General features: G+C 37.8%; 1 protein-coding gene across 2 annotated transcripts in view; it reads right to left on the bottom strand.

Annotated features, from left to right (window-relative positions):
* The window catches only part of MKLN1 (muskelin 1), a 30,101-nt gene extending 13,862 nt beyond the window's left edge, over positions 1 to 16,239 (bottom strand). The window contains exons 1-8 of one of the 2 annotated variants that reach the window (XM_053462442.1): positions 16,149 to 16,239; positions 6,208 to 6,277; positions 5,419 to 5,561; positions 4,417 to 4,505; positions 3,770 to 3,879; positions 2,774 to 2,966; positions 1,629 to 1,706; positions 1,056 to 1,121 (exon numbers count right to left, since the gene is read on the bottom strand). In XM_053462442.1, the coding sequence (XP_053318417.1) occupies positions 1,056 to 1,121; positions 1,629 to 1,706; positions 2,774 to 2,966; positions 3,770 to 3,879; positions 4,417 to 4,505; positions 5,419 to 5,561; positions 6,208 to 6,277; positions 16,149 to 16,222 (823 nt within the window). In that variant the 5' untranslated portion in view covers positions 16,223 to 16,239. Of the gene's footprint in view, positions 1 to 1,055; positions 1,122 to 1,628; positions 1,707 to 2,773; positions 2,970 to 3,769; positions 3,880 to 4,416; positions 4,506 to 5,418; positions 5,562 to 6,207; positions 6,278 to 16,148 lie in introns of those variants that run through there. The other variant, XM_053462443.1, reaches the window with a different exon arrangement.
* Positions 16,240 to 16,242: the final 3 nt, after the last annotated feature.

The following is a 16,242-nucleotide window of genomic DNA, read 5'->3' as shown; positions in this document are numbered from 1 at the left end:
AGGTCTGTTCAACCTACCTACTCCTCGTGATTTCCTCACTAGACTTCCACTTTCCTTGCCTCATATACCCTCTCCTTTCATCACCGACTTATCTCAAAGTCCCTTCCACACTGCAGCTACACTCTCTGTGCCACTCTCCCTGGCATCCTACTACTGTAGTGGTCAAAGCAAACAGGTTCAAAGGGGCAGAGGAAGGGGATCATATGGGGGAAGCAGGAAGGGACTGTGAGGATCAGACAGGAGATGGAAGGGGTGAAGAAGGGCAGAGGGCAGCAAAGGGACATGAATGAACAGAGGACATGTGTCCTGATGGGAACTGAAACACTGGGCATTACATTACATGCACTTTGATTGGAACGTTGCCAACAATTCCCCGTGATTGTATAGGTTACATTTTAATCTGTATTACTGCTTAACAAGAGAAACATCTAGCCAATTACATGTAATGTGCTAATTATGCGCACTAGTCACCATTTAGCCAGTGATGCTCTGACAGCTCTAGGACATGTGACAAAGCCAACAGGCCAGAGGATTTGAGAAGAGAGATGAACTCCAAGCATCAGCTAAACACAAAATAAAGGAAGGAACGGGGTATAATCTATTTAAACCAGTTATTGTCAATAACATAGGTACAAAAAGCTGCCATTGGTCCAAAAAGTATTTTTTTTTTTTTTTTTTTACATTGAGTACGCGATCAATCAAGGTCAGGCATGTGATGACTAAAGACTCCTATTCAACATTACCGAGGACCAACATTTAGAAACTGCACTAGATGACTTCATTCAAAACACATACACTCACGGTATAATTTCTTGCAATTATACATAAAAATAGCATATTTTAGTTTTTCAAAATTGGTGTATGAACTTGCTAATGTTTCCCTTTAAACTAGCATTAAACATGATTATACAAATGTTTTTTAAATAAATGTTTTGTGAGAGTGCAATATCACTTTACTTTAGGGCCATGCACACTTTATTCTGACACTGGGATGACACATAAGAACCCAAGGTTCATCTTATAAACATAGCAATATGAAAAAAGGAAACATTTACCAGACTCCACATCAATGACCATCTGATGTCCACCTCTCATTCCTGGCCTGCTATCTTCTGTATCACCTACAAAGAAAACACTTGTTAATTTAGAAGGTCTAGGGTAAAACATGTTAAATTTGTAAGTTATGCTAATGTAAACACTGAAACATGGTGGAAACCTATACACAATTGGCCATCCAATTCATGAAGCTCCTGACTTACTGCGCTTTTGCTAGTGTTGTTTTAGGAGGTAAACTGGAACTCTGTGGCAAGTGAATTATTCTAATGCCAATGTGTCTATGGACAACACTACACATCGCAGCAATGGGTATGGCTGAAACACCTAAACTAACAGGAGGCACGTCCACAAACTATTGGTCATATAGCGTGTATTGTTCAACATAGGCATTTTTACTTTTCATAACCTCATAAAGTGTACTTAGTTAATAAGGATTCTGTGAGTTGTAGTTTAGAAGTCAGGCAGGCTTGGTGAAACAGACTGAAATGGTGTAAAACTTTCCAGTCCAAATACATTTAATAGTTATCTGTATGTAGTAACTTTGTCAGCATAATCATTCTCTTAGATGATACCTTTAGTGCTTTTGGGAATTATCTGGTTCCACTGTGGTTTGTATTCCTGTTGACTGATATACTGGCTGAAAAGACCATCTGTGGGAATACATAATGAAGTGTTATTAGCTTCCAATCAGAGACACAGCTGTATAAAGAATATATTAAGGGACATGTGGTACTGTAACCAAATGTGCTACACAAAAAACACACCAGTACTAAATGCAGAATTAGAGGAAAGTAGCCACCATTTGTTAAAAGGATGCAATCTTTGTTTGTTGCATGTAAAACCACAAAAACTATGCATGTATTTTAATGTGACACAGGGCTGAGATTATTCTTCATGCCACACTGGAAGACAATATGCAGACTATATCATTTACAAGAATGTTTGCACAACACTTATTATGCAGGATTGCACTTCTTATTGAGCCACTATAAAATGTAAATTAAAGTTTCCTAATAACCCATTTGGCCCTTTAACTGCCATATAAAACAATCTGTACCCCGTGTAACTTTTTTGGCAATTGTAGATTGATATACCCAAAATAATGTATTAAACATTCTTTTTTTTTTTTTAATGTCCAAGGTGTACCCTAAGTCTAGAACCATAGAACATATCGATTTATTTTATTATTTTACAGGCAAACCATAGTGGTGAGTAAGGAGCAACAAATTCAAGTTATTTTGATGGTGGGGACCCGTAAACCGTGTGAAGTCACAGGAGAGATACGGAATATGATAAATATGATTTTATTAAATAATAACCAGACACTTGGAACAGATTTCGTAATCTGATTTTCTCCTACGGTTTCATATTTATAGGACATCCTGTAGTTAAGCCATGCATTTACATGTTAATTTGGACACATTAACACAGCTATAATCTTCTAGATCAGTCGATTTCTGGTACTGCAGCATAATGCCAGATGTCAATGAGGTTTGTGGCAAACATTCATTCAAACCGAGAAGTAATTTTTCAGTTAGAAAATTGCTTCGTTCAAACAAAAATTCTGGGCTTAACTGCCCCTTTAAACCATTTAATCAGCCAATAGTCCCAACATATTTGCTTACATAAACCATAAAACAAAAACATTGGCATGGATATTTGCAACCATACTTCACCCTTCTTACAATAGACATAAAAGTGCCGTAAACAATCCTACCATTCACAGCCTTTTCAATCAGCTCCTCACTGCCATCAAAGTCTCCTTTGAGAACCAGCTTGTCATGAAGTTCTGTTAACATCGGGTGTTCTAAAGCAATTTTGGTTTTCTTCTGCAAGGACTCAAAAGCTTCTGTGTAGTTGTGCTGTCTGAAGTGTTTCAGACATAGGCGAATGGCTTCCTGTTCACGGTACTACTGGAACACAAGGGGCAGAATGAGTAAGTTTACTACAAAGGGGTGACCCAAACACAGCAGTCAACAGAACTTAAGTGAAATACAACAGACAACAAAGTGGTTAAATAGCCACATACAGGTCAGGAGCTTGAATTCTATTCTGGTGGGTATGGGAAGCCAGTGTAAGGACTGGCACAGTGTGATGGCAGATAAAGAGCTAAAGAATAAGAATGCATTGTTACGTCAGAACAATATATAAAGCAGATGTATCAAAATGCATGCTGTATGCTTATATTTTGCTCCTAACATGTTTTGGGGAAATAACACAGGAAGAGTTGTATTAGCAGATGTTAGTATAAGCACAAAATCACAATACTCTAATAGTATTGAAAATAAATGTGTAACATGTTTCAGAGCCAAACACGTATGTGATGCACTTTTGGTAAAAACTGGACCTTATTCTCAACGTTGGGGCCATTTGCCTTTAGCCAGGGATAGGCCTTTGAGCAGGCAACTTAAGATGTCAGTAAAACTTAACAGGCAGTATGCTGTCTGGTAATATAAGTTACCTGGCTAATGTTGTCTCCATGGGTGACATGTAATATGTAGTCTTATAAAAAATAAGCACACACCTAATACTCTCAATTACTACATACACTATATGACCGTGTAGCGGAAGTTTTCAGCAAAATTGCAAATAAGTTTTTTTATTTCAGTATAGGTACTATAGCACCAAAAGGTTCGTATAATACTGTTGGTCATATAGTATAGATTACCCACACCACCACGTGCAAATGTCATAATACAAATTACAATCCTACCTTACTGTACCAGTGAAGACAGGGCTGCACCACATCAGGTTCATCAATGCCATTTATTTCAACGTACCAAATACTAAAGTTAAAGCTTGGCCCCCAGGACAAGAGAGGCACTAGAGAAAGGAGAAAAAATGATGGCCATGAGTAACATAGGATTCTGTGAAACCAAAATAATATTTAATCCAAGTTCAATGATATGTTCAGTGATTTTTATGATAATCTTAAAACCTAGATTAGAGATTCTCAGGGTGAACTAATACTGGGCTGAAGGACATTAACTGATCCACTCGTGCTCCAATCTTAGGACATCTTAAAAAAAGTGCACTTTTAGAAAGACAGAACGAACAACTGATCAAGCATCAATTACTGAACTAGCCTTCAAGAACCACTGGCACTCTAGGAGTAATGTCTGTTAAACATCTAGCTATCTAGAGTTCCTCATGATCATCATCTAATTAAGAATTAACAGCAGCAGTCTAGCAGTGAAATGAATTACATTTTCTAGCTCCAGACCACAATTGCTGATGGTTATAAGCATTATGACTAGGTGGACATACCAACAAAACATTTTTATATCTCAAAAAAACACATTTTAAAAGATGTTCTCCAGACCAAGTAGTTACTCAATTTGTGTTACATTCTCTACATACCTATTTTAATAAACCGGCATGGGAACATCTGCTCATCAATTTTATGCTTCAACGTAAATGTCTCTTTGTTATAATCATTCTTTAACCCACTGGGGGGAAAAAAAAGTAAAATTAAAATTGCTTTGCAGTGGACAGCTCATGATCTTTATTTTTCTTGTGAAACTAAGTGTTTTTAGGTAATTAAATTTTCACAAAGCAACAAAGGTAATCCAATGCTAGATGTATATATGTACGTATCAATATTACATCGTTGCCAAGATCTTTACATTTTCACGATGTCCATTTTGCAAGCGTACAGGGGGATTATGCATTTGCTCCTTTCCACACCTGACAGCTAAAACCATGCAGGTGTTTGACCAAACAAATCACATGGTATACTCAGACCTGTGCTCATGTGTGGAAAGTGCTGCCATTGATTTCAATGATACGTTGTGGTGGGGTAAAGGAAATTAAGGGGGTAGCAGAGGCATTATAAAACACTGATCCACAAGGATTCATTTTTTGCCCATTCACAGACCCCTTGGAGCAAATGTACGCTGTACAAGAGGGCAGCACTTCCTTACCACCGGCTGACCGTTTCAAGCAGCCAATCAGTGGCAAGAATAGTCAGAGGGTGCCGAGTGCTACTGTTGTAAGGTAGCCTCTTCTATTTCAGGTAAGTGTGCCTCCTTTTTCCATCTTAGAAGTTACACACTAAGTATTTTAAAACGCATCCCCGATAGAGGAGGCGTCAGAGACATTAAACTGTGCCTTTAATGACATTTATTATTATTACTACTAACAGAGACACTTTATTTTAAGGGGTGGCACTAAACACGCAATGTAAGAGTTTATTAACGGGTTGAGGCCCTTTCAATATATTGTCATTCTGAAGCCTGTGAGATTTATTCTTTTTGTATAAAAACAGAGAGAGAAGAAAAATAATCATTTGCTGGAGAGTTACATTTTACTTTAGTATTTCAAGTCTAATAAAACATCAGAGGTAAATTCAGTTGGAAATACCTAGATAAAAGCTCTGTCATGTTTTCTTCATTCATGCCACCAAAAACTTTGAACTTCTTCAAGTTGCATACATGAGTCTTCTCATATTTTCCAAAAGTGATGCTTTGAATGATGGCTGGCCTTTCCAACTTTAAAATCAGGAACTAGGTTCAAGAAGAAAGCAATCAATTGCAGCACTTCCAGTATTACAAGGTAATGCTCAATTTTGTACAAAGCGACATGAACGTCTTAATGTTTAATCGTATCAATGCCAATGACGTGATATGTAGTTTACAAATTGGGCCGAGGATACAAACCACATATCATATATAGTGCCAGTGTATCGTGCCCACTTTGAATACATTGTAAAAACAAAAGATGACAAAAATGCTGCCAGCTCACAAGTGAAAAACCCTGACCTCTGCTAACACGCAGGGTTCAGTGACTGTGACGTCAAAGGTACCCTGCCAAACATTAATTAAATCATTTTTAGGACTAATGTGCATTTGTGGCACAATGCCCATCATTATATGGTCGTTGCCTAAATCTAATTATATCAAACCTAAAAAAAAAACAACCAGGACCTCTACAGGAATAACTGTGCTTTGACTAATAAAAGGAGAAGACAACTTACAAATTGCAGAAGATATTACAAGTTTAGAAATGCACTATAAAAATGTTAGACAGAGCAAAAGTGGGAAACTGTACAAGATGCTATACATTAATGCAAGTTGCAAGTACAATAGGTTGTCGAGTACCAGCCTTACCTGAATATTAAGAAAGTAATGATGGTTAAAAAAAAAAACCTACCTGTGGGGGATAGTTGCTCTCTGAAGACCATCGTGAAGACTGGTCACTGGGTTTATCGACTAAAATGTTCCTTAAAAAAGAAAATTAAAAAGTTAATAAGTAGAAAGAATAATCAATTTACTAGACACACAACCTCACATCCTAAACCATAGAATAAGGTAAGCCTATTGAAGAACAGACCACGTTAACATTGTTATAAAGAATCATCACAGTGTGGTGTTTGAGGAGGAAAAGTCATCTTACTACTGATAACATCGAGAATCTATAGGCTGGTAGAAAAAGGACATTTATTGGAACAAAACAGATAAAACCAGTTTTTCACGATGCTAACCTACACCATTGTATACATTATTGTATTTTATGCTCAAGGACATTTGTTTTTCCATTAGACTTACCCTTTAAAGTGACTAAATTAAGATTAAGGATCCATATGATATCACACAATTCACAGACAAATTTTAACAGATCCAACATTCTATCTTGCATTTATTAAGTAACCCAGAAATACATGTAGCAATCTTGAGACTTGGAAATCAGTTTCCTTGTTATCTACAGTAGTTTGCAAGCCGTTTTTGCACAAAGGCTAAACTCACACCATTACTTAGCTTATTCAAGGGTATAAGGTCAAAAAGTCTAGTCAACAAATCCTGTACCTAATCATAAGGTTAACTACCGCATCCATTTGATTGTATTAATTTTCAAAGAATGTCAGACAATATAAGTTAAAACAGCAAAGTACAGCATTGAGGTTCAAAACTTACAAAAAAAAGTTATTTTCTCTTTAGGGCATAATAAAGATATTTCCATGTATTAGTAAGTCAGGAACAAAGATTACATAATGAAATCAAATCTGTAAAAGTTTGAAATACGTGCTGTATAACACGAATGCAGAAAGTTAACAATGGCAGAGTTTGTAGACTGCTGGTTTTAAGCCAAATAACAAGTCAAGAGGAATTATTTTTTTTCCCTACCAAAATGCTTTAACCCATTGACACCAAAAGTCTAAAAGAAATATGGAATATCCGGTGTTCACATTTTCAAAATCAGCAAAAAAAAAAAAAAAAAAATCTAAAATTCAGAAAAAGTACTTCAACTCCAAGACAAGTGCGAGAATCAATGAAAACCACCTTTTATACGGAGGAGTCTGCTACAAAATGATATACAGTTTTGTTATTTCCCGTACGTAAACAGCTGTAATCTTTTGTTAAATAAATCAACCTACAGAAAGTCAATGTGCAAAATGTACACAAAAAAAACAAAAAGTTTTTACTTCGGAAGATGTTGATTTCTTCACCCTCTGTAAACACAATACTTATTAAATCACACCAAAGGCATGACACTCTCTGGAAAACAAGTTGTTTTGGTAGCTTTCCAAACCAGAAGAATTACCCCAGGGTATTTCAAATGCTAGTATCTTAACTCTTTCCATGCAGTCATTTTAGTAAACTTGGTAGTCATTTTTTACTAGTAACTGTTGTGAAAGTTTTTGTTAATATTTTCTCTGCCCACACCTGTACTTTATGTATGAATTTACAGGCACTAGTATTTGTCACTGACAAACACCCCCCAACGTGTTCAGCAACATCTCCTGCGTACATTGATACCACCCATGCAAAGGCTTTTCATGTTGTTTAGGGGCTGAAAGGTCACATTTGAGATGAGCATTATTTTATTTTAATTTTGACATCTGGTCAGTCTGTGCCCATGCCCTATTTTGGTTTGACAACGGCTAATTCAATTTACTTCATTAAACCATATATGTTTGAAAACTAGAGGCCCCAGGATTTTTCAACTCTTTACATGCCAGGATTTTTGGGAAGAGACAGCGCCAGTTTTAGGACTTGTAAAAATGGGGGTTTTTTTTGGGACATTTTTTCTTTGAACTGGAGTATTTGCATAATCATAGTGAAAATGTTTAAGGTCCCCCCCCCCACAAAATGCAGCTTTTAAATGATCATTTATTCAAAGTAAAGAGTTTATCAAAACCTAGATCACCCATGTAAAAAATAAATTGCACTGTGTTTACTTTGGTTATCTTGGTCTAAAATTAAAACTACTTTGATTATCTTAAACATTTTAGTGCAATAAATATGCAAATACTGTTTTTACAGCACTGTATACATAGATTCTTTCTATTCTGAGGGGAGAAGACTCAAATGGAACGCACACTGGACTGAAATATTAAACTTGACCTATTTCTAACAGTGCTCTCTAATTTGAGTTAAATGCGAATAAAGTCCCTTCCATTCTTGTACGAGCATGGTTTGTAAACATTGAGTAATAAGCTATTTGTATATTTACGCAAGTTATGCAAACAATGCTTTATTTGAATATTCTAGTTACAGAGTACCCAAGTCCACATGCCTAACCATCTTTTAGGAGATTTATACCAAAAGTAGTGAAAAACAGAATAGGTGCCTGGCTTAAAAATCATTGTGCTACAAAGAACACTGAAATCTATGTGAGAATGATCATACTAAAATAAAATTTTAAAAAGCCAATTCAGTTATAGATGGCAAAGTTTTGTCTAAGAGAAAGACAAAAAACATTCAATGAAAGACAAGGGGGGTCATTTCAAGGAAAAATTATAGGACAAGTTTCATTTTTTCCAATAAACTAGAGGTGAAAGAGGTTCGCCCCCTAAAGCAGGTGACTCACGAGAGTTGAAGTTTCATGTCACAAAACTAACAAGTGATGGCTGCTTGAACCTACACAAAAAACTAAAGCTGACCATCAGACAGCTTGGTAGCAGCATTTTATTATTGGTAGCCTGTTTTAAAAGGGACACCCCAGTAATTATACTCAATTTAATGCATAATATAGCTGTGTGGTCCTTTTTCATGCTGTTCCATTAGCAAGGCATGGAGGTATTCTGCAGGGTGGCAAGTAACCTTCTAATGTACACTTTTACGTTTCCAAGATGAGGTATTCTTCAAAGCATTATTCATTTTCTATACGATATTTTGAACAAAGTGTCTGAAGAAGAATAGCAAATGCAGTGCATGTATTTGGCAAACATGTGCTTCACTATTGAAAATAAAGTTAATATGTCATGGAATATTTTTAATTTGCCAACTATAGCTGTTCCTAAATTTAGTTCTGTAATTCAAAACCAGAGCACCGTTATGTTTGATGTCAAATGCCATGTTATGTACTCTTTCAGTACTAATTTGGATCACGGTGTACTGAAATCTTGCAATGTCCTTTTGATCAACTGGCTATTAACACTGACTCACATCTCTAGGTTTTATTTTTTCCGTGCAAAGTACAAGATATTTACTTTACCAATGGACAGAAAAACTTTATACATCAGTTCATTAATTAGGACACATCCACAAAAGGTTTTTCTTACAGGTGCATTAAATATGAGTTTTTAAAAAAATATTATATATATATACATATATATATAGAGGTCAGGCACCAATGTCGGACAAGAAGTCCTAGCAAGCAATAGTCAGAGTTAATTCCAACGGTTTTAAGGCCAGGGCTCTGACTCAAGTTCCACCACATCAAACTCATCAATATCTCTATTATATAGACCGGTGCGCACAAGGGCACAGTCATGCTGTGGCCTTCATCACTCCACAGAACTTTTCCACTGCTCCAGACCCCAGCGGCAGTGTGTTTTACACCTCTCCAGCGGATGCTTGGCATTGTGCATTGCAATCTTCGCTTTGTGTGCTTTTGCTCGGCCGTGCTGACAGAGACAGTTTGAAACTCTGTAGTGAGTGATATTACAGGGGATGTTTTTTTTTTTTTTTTTTTTTTTTACACGATATGTGGCTACCTTTTCACTTCAAGTGCCTTATATGTTATTCCTTATTTGTTTTATGATTTGCTGTTATAACCAAAGAGCTAACTCTCACATATAGCATAAATCAACAGGATGCTGCAAGGAAATGGCAACAGTTGTGTTTCTTTGAGCATGGTTCTGACAACTGCTTGAGCCAACCAGGCCCATGGTGATACCCTTGTTCTGGGCTGGTGAGGCCGGGAATTTTACCTGACATCATCTGCAATGGGGAAGCTTGGTTTTATTGTCCACTGCTCAGTGCTTTTAACCCTCTAAGCTGATTAGCTTAGATCATGATTATTGCCAACCCTTTGAAATACTGTCAGCATTTGTGAAGCATTTTGTTTTCACAAATACTATTACGAGCCAGAATGGGACAGATAAATGATTTGCTTCATTCATCACTAAAAGGATTAAATATGTTATAAATTTATACATTCCACAAATAAGTAAAAGTTTGTGCAATATTTGCATCTGCCCCTCTGTAGTTCTGGTATTGACAATAGCCCTGACCAGCACCCCAATCTACCTCCTGCACGGTCTCTGTCCACAAGGTGAAGCACAGGGATATGGCATTTGTTTTAGAGTGCCAACCAAATCTGAGGGCACCATATAAGCGAAATGTAATGTAATGACTCATATAATATATATTAATATATATTATATACACATATCTTGGGAAACCACTGTCAATGTAATCAATTTATAGATTGTAATCTCGTTTGCGCAGAGCCCTCCTCACCCGTTTCTGTAAGTCAAATTATGTTATTTACTACTTGTTATGTCCTGTCTACCCATTTTACCGAATTTGATGGCGCTATATAAAACAATAGTGTATATTTATTGCGACATACAAGAAAGTGTACAATTAAAAATTACGTTTCATGGGACACAGAACTATGCAGTCAATGTATTCTTCAGAGAACTTTAAACTATACAGAAATACTAACCTTCAAGTTAAAAGAAAACTTCATTTAAGCACGTGTATCTGTATTTAAAAGGAAATATACGCATCACCGTTACCAAGCTAAATGTAGCATTCACTGGAACATGCATCAACAAGCTGATGACTATTGCGATGGCTCTGTATTTTCCATTTTATAACCTCCTCAATGAAAAAACTAGAAACAGCTTTTTACAATAAGCTGATATTGCCATCACTCACAAAGGGTAACACACAGAGAAGTAAAATAAAAAAGTAAAACTCTCCTGCAAATAAACTCAATGTTTTCCATGTGCTGAGTCTATTTACTTTGAGAGGTGACCCAGTTCATCTAGCATACGTTCTTTCCGACAAGGTCAAGTCTGGGTTAGTGCCAATCCTGTTAATGGGATATACACAGACTGGACTGTCGTACGGGAGCAAAAGTTTGGCCCATGGTGGTTTATAATATACGGTAATAAGTGTTACAGCCCTAACCAGATAATATTAAGCCAGTTTTTATTTAATGCAACATAAAAAGTGTGAAGAAAATTGCTGAAAAGATAGATTAAAATAACTTGCCCTTGTGTATTCAGTAAAAAAAAAAAAACTTCACTCATGTTTTGTTAACATAAAGCCCCATCATATTAAGCATAGTACAATGAGTGAACTAGACGAAACTAGTATCACATAAACAATTTAGATTTAAAGAAACAAAAGTGGAGGATGACCCTGCTCAAAAAAATCCAGAAAATTACAAACTCATCCTTTAAATATCTTTATATATTGCTATGATAAAAAACAACAGAAAAAAATGTTCACAGAAACACAACACACAAGATTTTCAAGGGAGTTGGAGAAGCAGCAGCTACAGACACCTACATAAAAAATCAATAATATTTTAGGTATCAATGTTACTTATGTTTTGGTACTTTGTAATAGCTGTATTCAAAACATTTGTTTATGTCAGTCATACTATTACGGTATCATGCAACATTTTTACATAATCAGCACAGCAAAATATTAAGGTGATATATGCCAACATTCGGCGACATGTTGAAATGAATATAAATCAGTAGCGTCAACGATGCCTGTGTGGATTATGTTACAGATATGAAATATTTCACACCCTTATAAACTAGTCTTAATTCCTAGCCCAGTAAAGATGGTTAAAGATACATGTGTCAAGACGATATTAAAGTCTCAAAGTCGATTATTCAAATGACAGTATAGTTATTTGTTACTATCCTGTCCCTGAACAATGTACAATATAATAGTGTTACAAACATGTTGACATTTAGTAAATATTATGAAGCAGGTATGTAATGAGGTCCAAGTTCATGATCACTTGAACTTAAGGCATACGGTTGACAGGGAAGAAAACACACAAATGAAGCGCTATGAGGACAAATTATATATAGTATATTGTAGGGCTGCAACTAACGATTATTTTAATAATCGATTAATCGGCCGATTATTTTTTCGATTAATCGATTAATCGGATAAAAAAAAACAATATGCAAATTTTTCGTTTATTTAAAAGAATTTAATGAACTGGATGTTAAAAAACAACTTAAAATTTACATTAACATTCTTATTTTGTTATGATGTAATAAAAAACAATATTTTCAAAGTACAAGAACCCAAACACAATATTTATGAAACAAAATAACCCCAAACATTCTGAAAAGAGGTGGACTATTACTGTTCAAGAAACTTTGCCCCAGCACTTTGCACTTTGCACCCAGCACTTTGCACCCAGCACTTTGCACCCAGCACTTTGCACCCAGCACTTTGCCCCAGCCCTGGCACTTTGCATCCAGCACTTTGCACCCAGCATTCAGCACTTTGCACCAGCACTTTGCACTTTGCACCCAGCCCTGGCACTTTGCACCCAGCACTTTGCACCCAGCCCTGGCACTTTGCACCCAGCACTGGCACTTTGCACCCAGCACTTTGCACTGTGCCCCTGCACCCAGTCTCTAACTCTGCCCTGCACCCAGCCCTGCCCCCACATTCTGCCCTGCCCCCACACTCACACTCTGCCCTGCACCCACTCTGCCCTGCACCCACACTCACACCCTGCCCTGCATCCCCACCCCCACTCTGCCCTGCACCCAGTCTCCCACTCTGCTCTGCACCCACACTCACACCCTGCATCCCCACCCCCACTCTGCCCTGCACCCAGTCTCCTGCCCTGCACCCCCCACCCCCACTCTGCCCTGCACCCCCACCCCCACTCTGCCCTGCACCCACACTCACGAACCGCTCTGTGCGAATGGAGCCACTCGCACAGAGCGAACCGCTCTGTGCGAATGGAGCCACTCGCACAGAGCGAACCGCTCTGTGCGAATGGAGCCACTCGCACAGAGCGATTCGCTCTGTGCGAGTGGCTCTGTGCGATCTGTGCACATAGACAGAAGAATACTTACCTCCGGAACGCGTCACATCCGTCACGTAGCTAAAAGAAGGCGGAGACTGCAGAGCGTGTAGCAGAAGCGGGGAACGCTCGCGGAGGTAAGTAAAAGGAGCCGAGTGCTCCAACAACGAATTGATCACTCGATTAATCGATAACGGAAATCGTTATCGATTATTTCCGTTATCGATTATTATCGATTTTATCGATTCGTTGTTTCAGCTCTAGTATATTGCTGGAGTCAGTGTTTATATACTGTAGTGTCAGCTAGTGCGGGTACATTATAGTATGGCATTAGCGTGAGTGTGTGTGTCAGCATATAGTGTGTGTATTAGTGTATGGTGTAAGCATGTGTGTACATGAGCGTAGAATTTTAGCGTGTTAGTGTGCAGGTGTATGCTGGTGTAGGGCAAGGCTCAGCAAACTCTGGGCGCCAGGTCACCATAACGACTATAAATAACTATTTTATATAGCACCTTTCTACCAGTGGGACTGAAAGTGTTTTTATTGCAGGATCTTGGAATTAACCAAATCAGCAGCTGATATTATTGACCAATGAAAGGTCAATTATCGACCTCGGAAGGAGGAAGGGCTGAGTTGATCATGCCAGGATTTCAATCTGAGACCCTGAGGTTTTAATAGGCTCTGCAGTCAGGGTCATGTAACACCTACGCTATCTCACCGGCTTGTCACTAGGTACCCAGGAAGCTGCCACAAGGGGGGCCGAGGCGGGTACCGAGGGTGCACAGCATCCAGGTGCCAGTGTTATGTGACCCCGCAGTGATAGAGAGGAAGCAGCAGGCAGCTTGCCCATGTATGAAGTAACAGGGAGAGGTGGAGGGAGCAGTGTATGCATGAGTGTGTACTAATCTATAAGATGATTACATATTTATAAGCACCAACATATTCGTCTGCCCAGTTTATGAGAGCGTTTAAACAAGTCCAGGCACAGGCACCAATAAATATGCATTAGCATGAATATGGCTTGATATGAAACCTTGAAAGAATTTAATCGAACAGTTTAATTGAACGGTTAAACATACAAGCTTGAGTCTTTATGGTGCAAATTACCACTTGTTATGAAGGAGTTAACTGCAGTACTGTAGTGTGTTTTATGTCATATTGCCCCAATAAATATCCTTTCAATAAATGAAAATAAAAACATGATTGGGGAAGAAAAAAAAAAAGCCGTCTCTTAGCCCTACCCCTGCATTGGACTAATAGGAGAACCTACAAATTAATAGGTAATTTGTATAACGTTAAATATTTGACAGCCTACAGTGTTATTTTTTAAGGAACAGTGAAAAAGAGATAGTAAAACAGTTTCAATTTAGTGCATAATGCAATGTTAATATTTAGTAAAAGTAATTTTCGTTGTCGGTATTACGTTTTTATAACAAACTTGTTTTGCAAGTAAATTAGGTAAAAAAGTTTAACAAAAAAGTTTAGCGTTCTGAATCAGTTTAAGGTCAATGTCAATAACAAAAGTTATGGTGGGTAAAGGTGATGGAAATCCATCAATGTCTTAATGCATAACTAGGATGACAAATAGACATTAAGAGTTGCTAGAAACAGCTAAAGGCAACTTCATGAAATAAAAGTTAAATTAAGAATGCACCATAAAAAGAAAATAATCATGGCCTTACAATCTTAAAGTTTAAAGACTATTATGGGTCTATTCACTAAGGGTTGATTGGGTCAAGATAAATTTGGTTTCAACATTATATCTACAAAGTGCAAAACGCAGCGAGCTTAGATGGCCCTGTAACATACATGGCTCAGGGGTGTCCAACCTGCGGCCCTCCAGCTGCTGCAGGACTACATCTCCCATAATGCTCTTTTGGCTAAAGGGCTCTCATTTCAAACTAAACATGCACACTTTTGACCCAGTTCACCAGAAACATCTCTCTTGCTGTCAAACACAATCAGTAGTTAGTGTGTGTGTGTGTGTGTGTGTGTGTAGTGTAAAGGGAAGCCCCACTGGGGGGAAACAAAACACATCATTGGGCATAAAATACAGTTGTATCTAGAAACGTAGGTTAACATTGACAAAAAACTGTTTTATCTCATTGTCAAGTGACATAGTAGACAACAATGCCAGCCTCCAGGTGTTCAGATAAAGGTAGCTTATTGAAATAAAATGATGTAAACAATGTTTTTCTGTTCGGTACTAGCCTACATTTGTGTATACAGCACTGTATTTTATGCTCAAGGACACAAATATTGTTCCCATGAGACTGCCTCCCTTTTATTGTTTACCACAGGCAGCGTGATAAGGAGTTGGGGTGTTGGTCTACTACATTGGGCTAAAACATATATCAGGATTAATACACAGCTGTCTGAGATATTGTTTAGTTGATACTAGAAATAAAAACGGGGAGGGTCACTTTTGGGTAATAATTTGCAATGACAGTATTTAAAATGGCCTGCATATTACACTGGACATAAAATGATAGCACAGGACACACTCCTCACAGAAGTACTGGAGAAGTGTGAGGAGTTGGAAACATCCTCGGGTAACCTAGTCCTTGGGTGCAGCTCACCTACACAGGAACGCTGCGTGGGGAAGATGCTACTGAGAAGTGGTACCCTTTGTACGATGGTACACACTGCACAAGCACTACACAAACACAAAAACTTAGTGTACTCCTTCGAGGCGAATATATATCAAAGGTGTAATAAAAAAAAAAATACGGCACGAACACAACACTGCATGAGGCAAAAGTCATATACGAAGAAGGGTCTATACGCAGTGCACGGGGGGTTAATTGAGTGCCACAGACCGCGCAAACCAAATTCCTTGTACTCACTCAGGCAGATAACTGGATGAGAAAGAGCTCCACTTGTATACGGTGTAAGACAGCACTCTACACTCTGCCGCCATCTTGTCAGGAGGAAGATAGG

This window comes from Spea bombifrons, chromosome 4 (assembly GCF_027358695.1).
Source record: "Spea bombifrons isolate aSpeBom1 chromosome 4, aSpeBom1.2.pri, whole genome shotgun sequence".
In the NCBI taxonomy this organism is placed as follows: domain Eukaryota; kingdom Metazoa; phylum Chordata; class Amphibia; order Anura; family Pelobatidae; genus Spea; species Spea bombifrons.
Note: the sequence above shows the minus strand (reverse complement) of the source record. Positions and strands in the feature narration are given on the sequence as shown.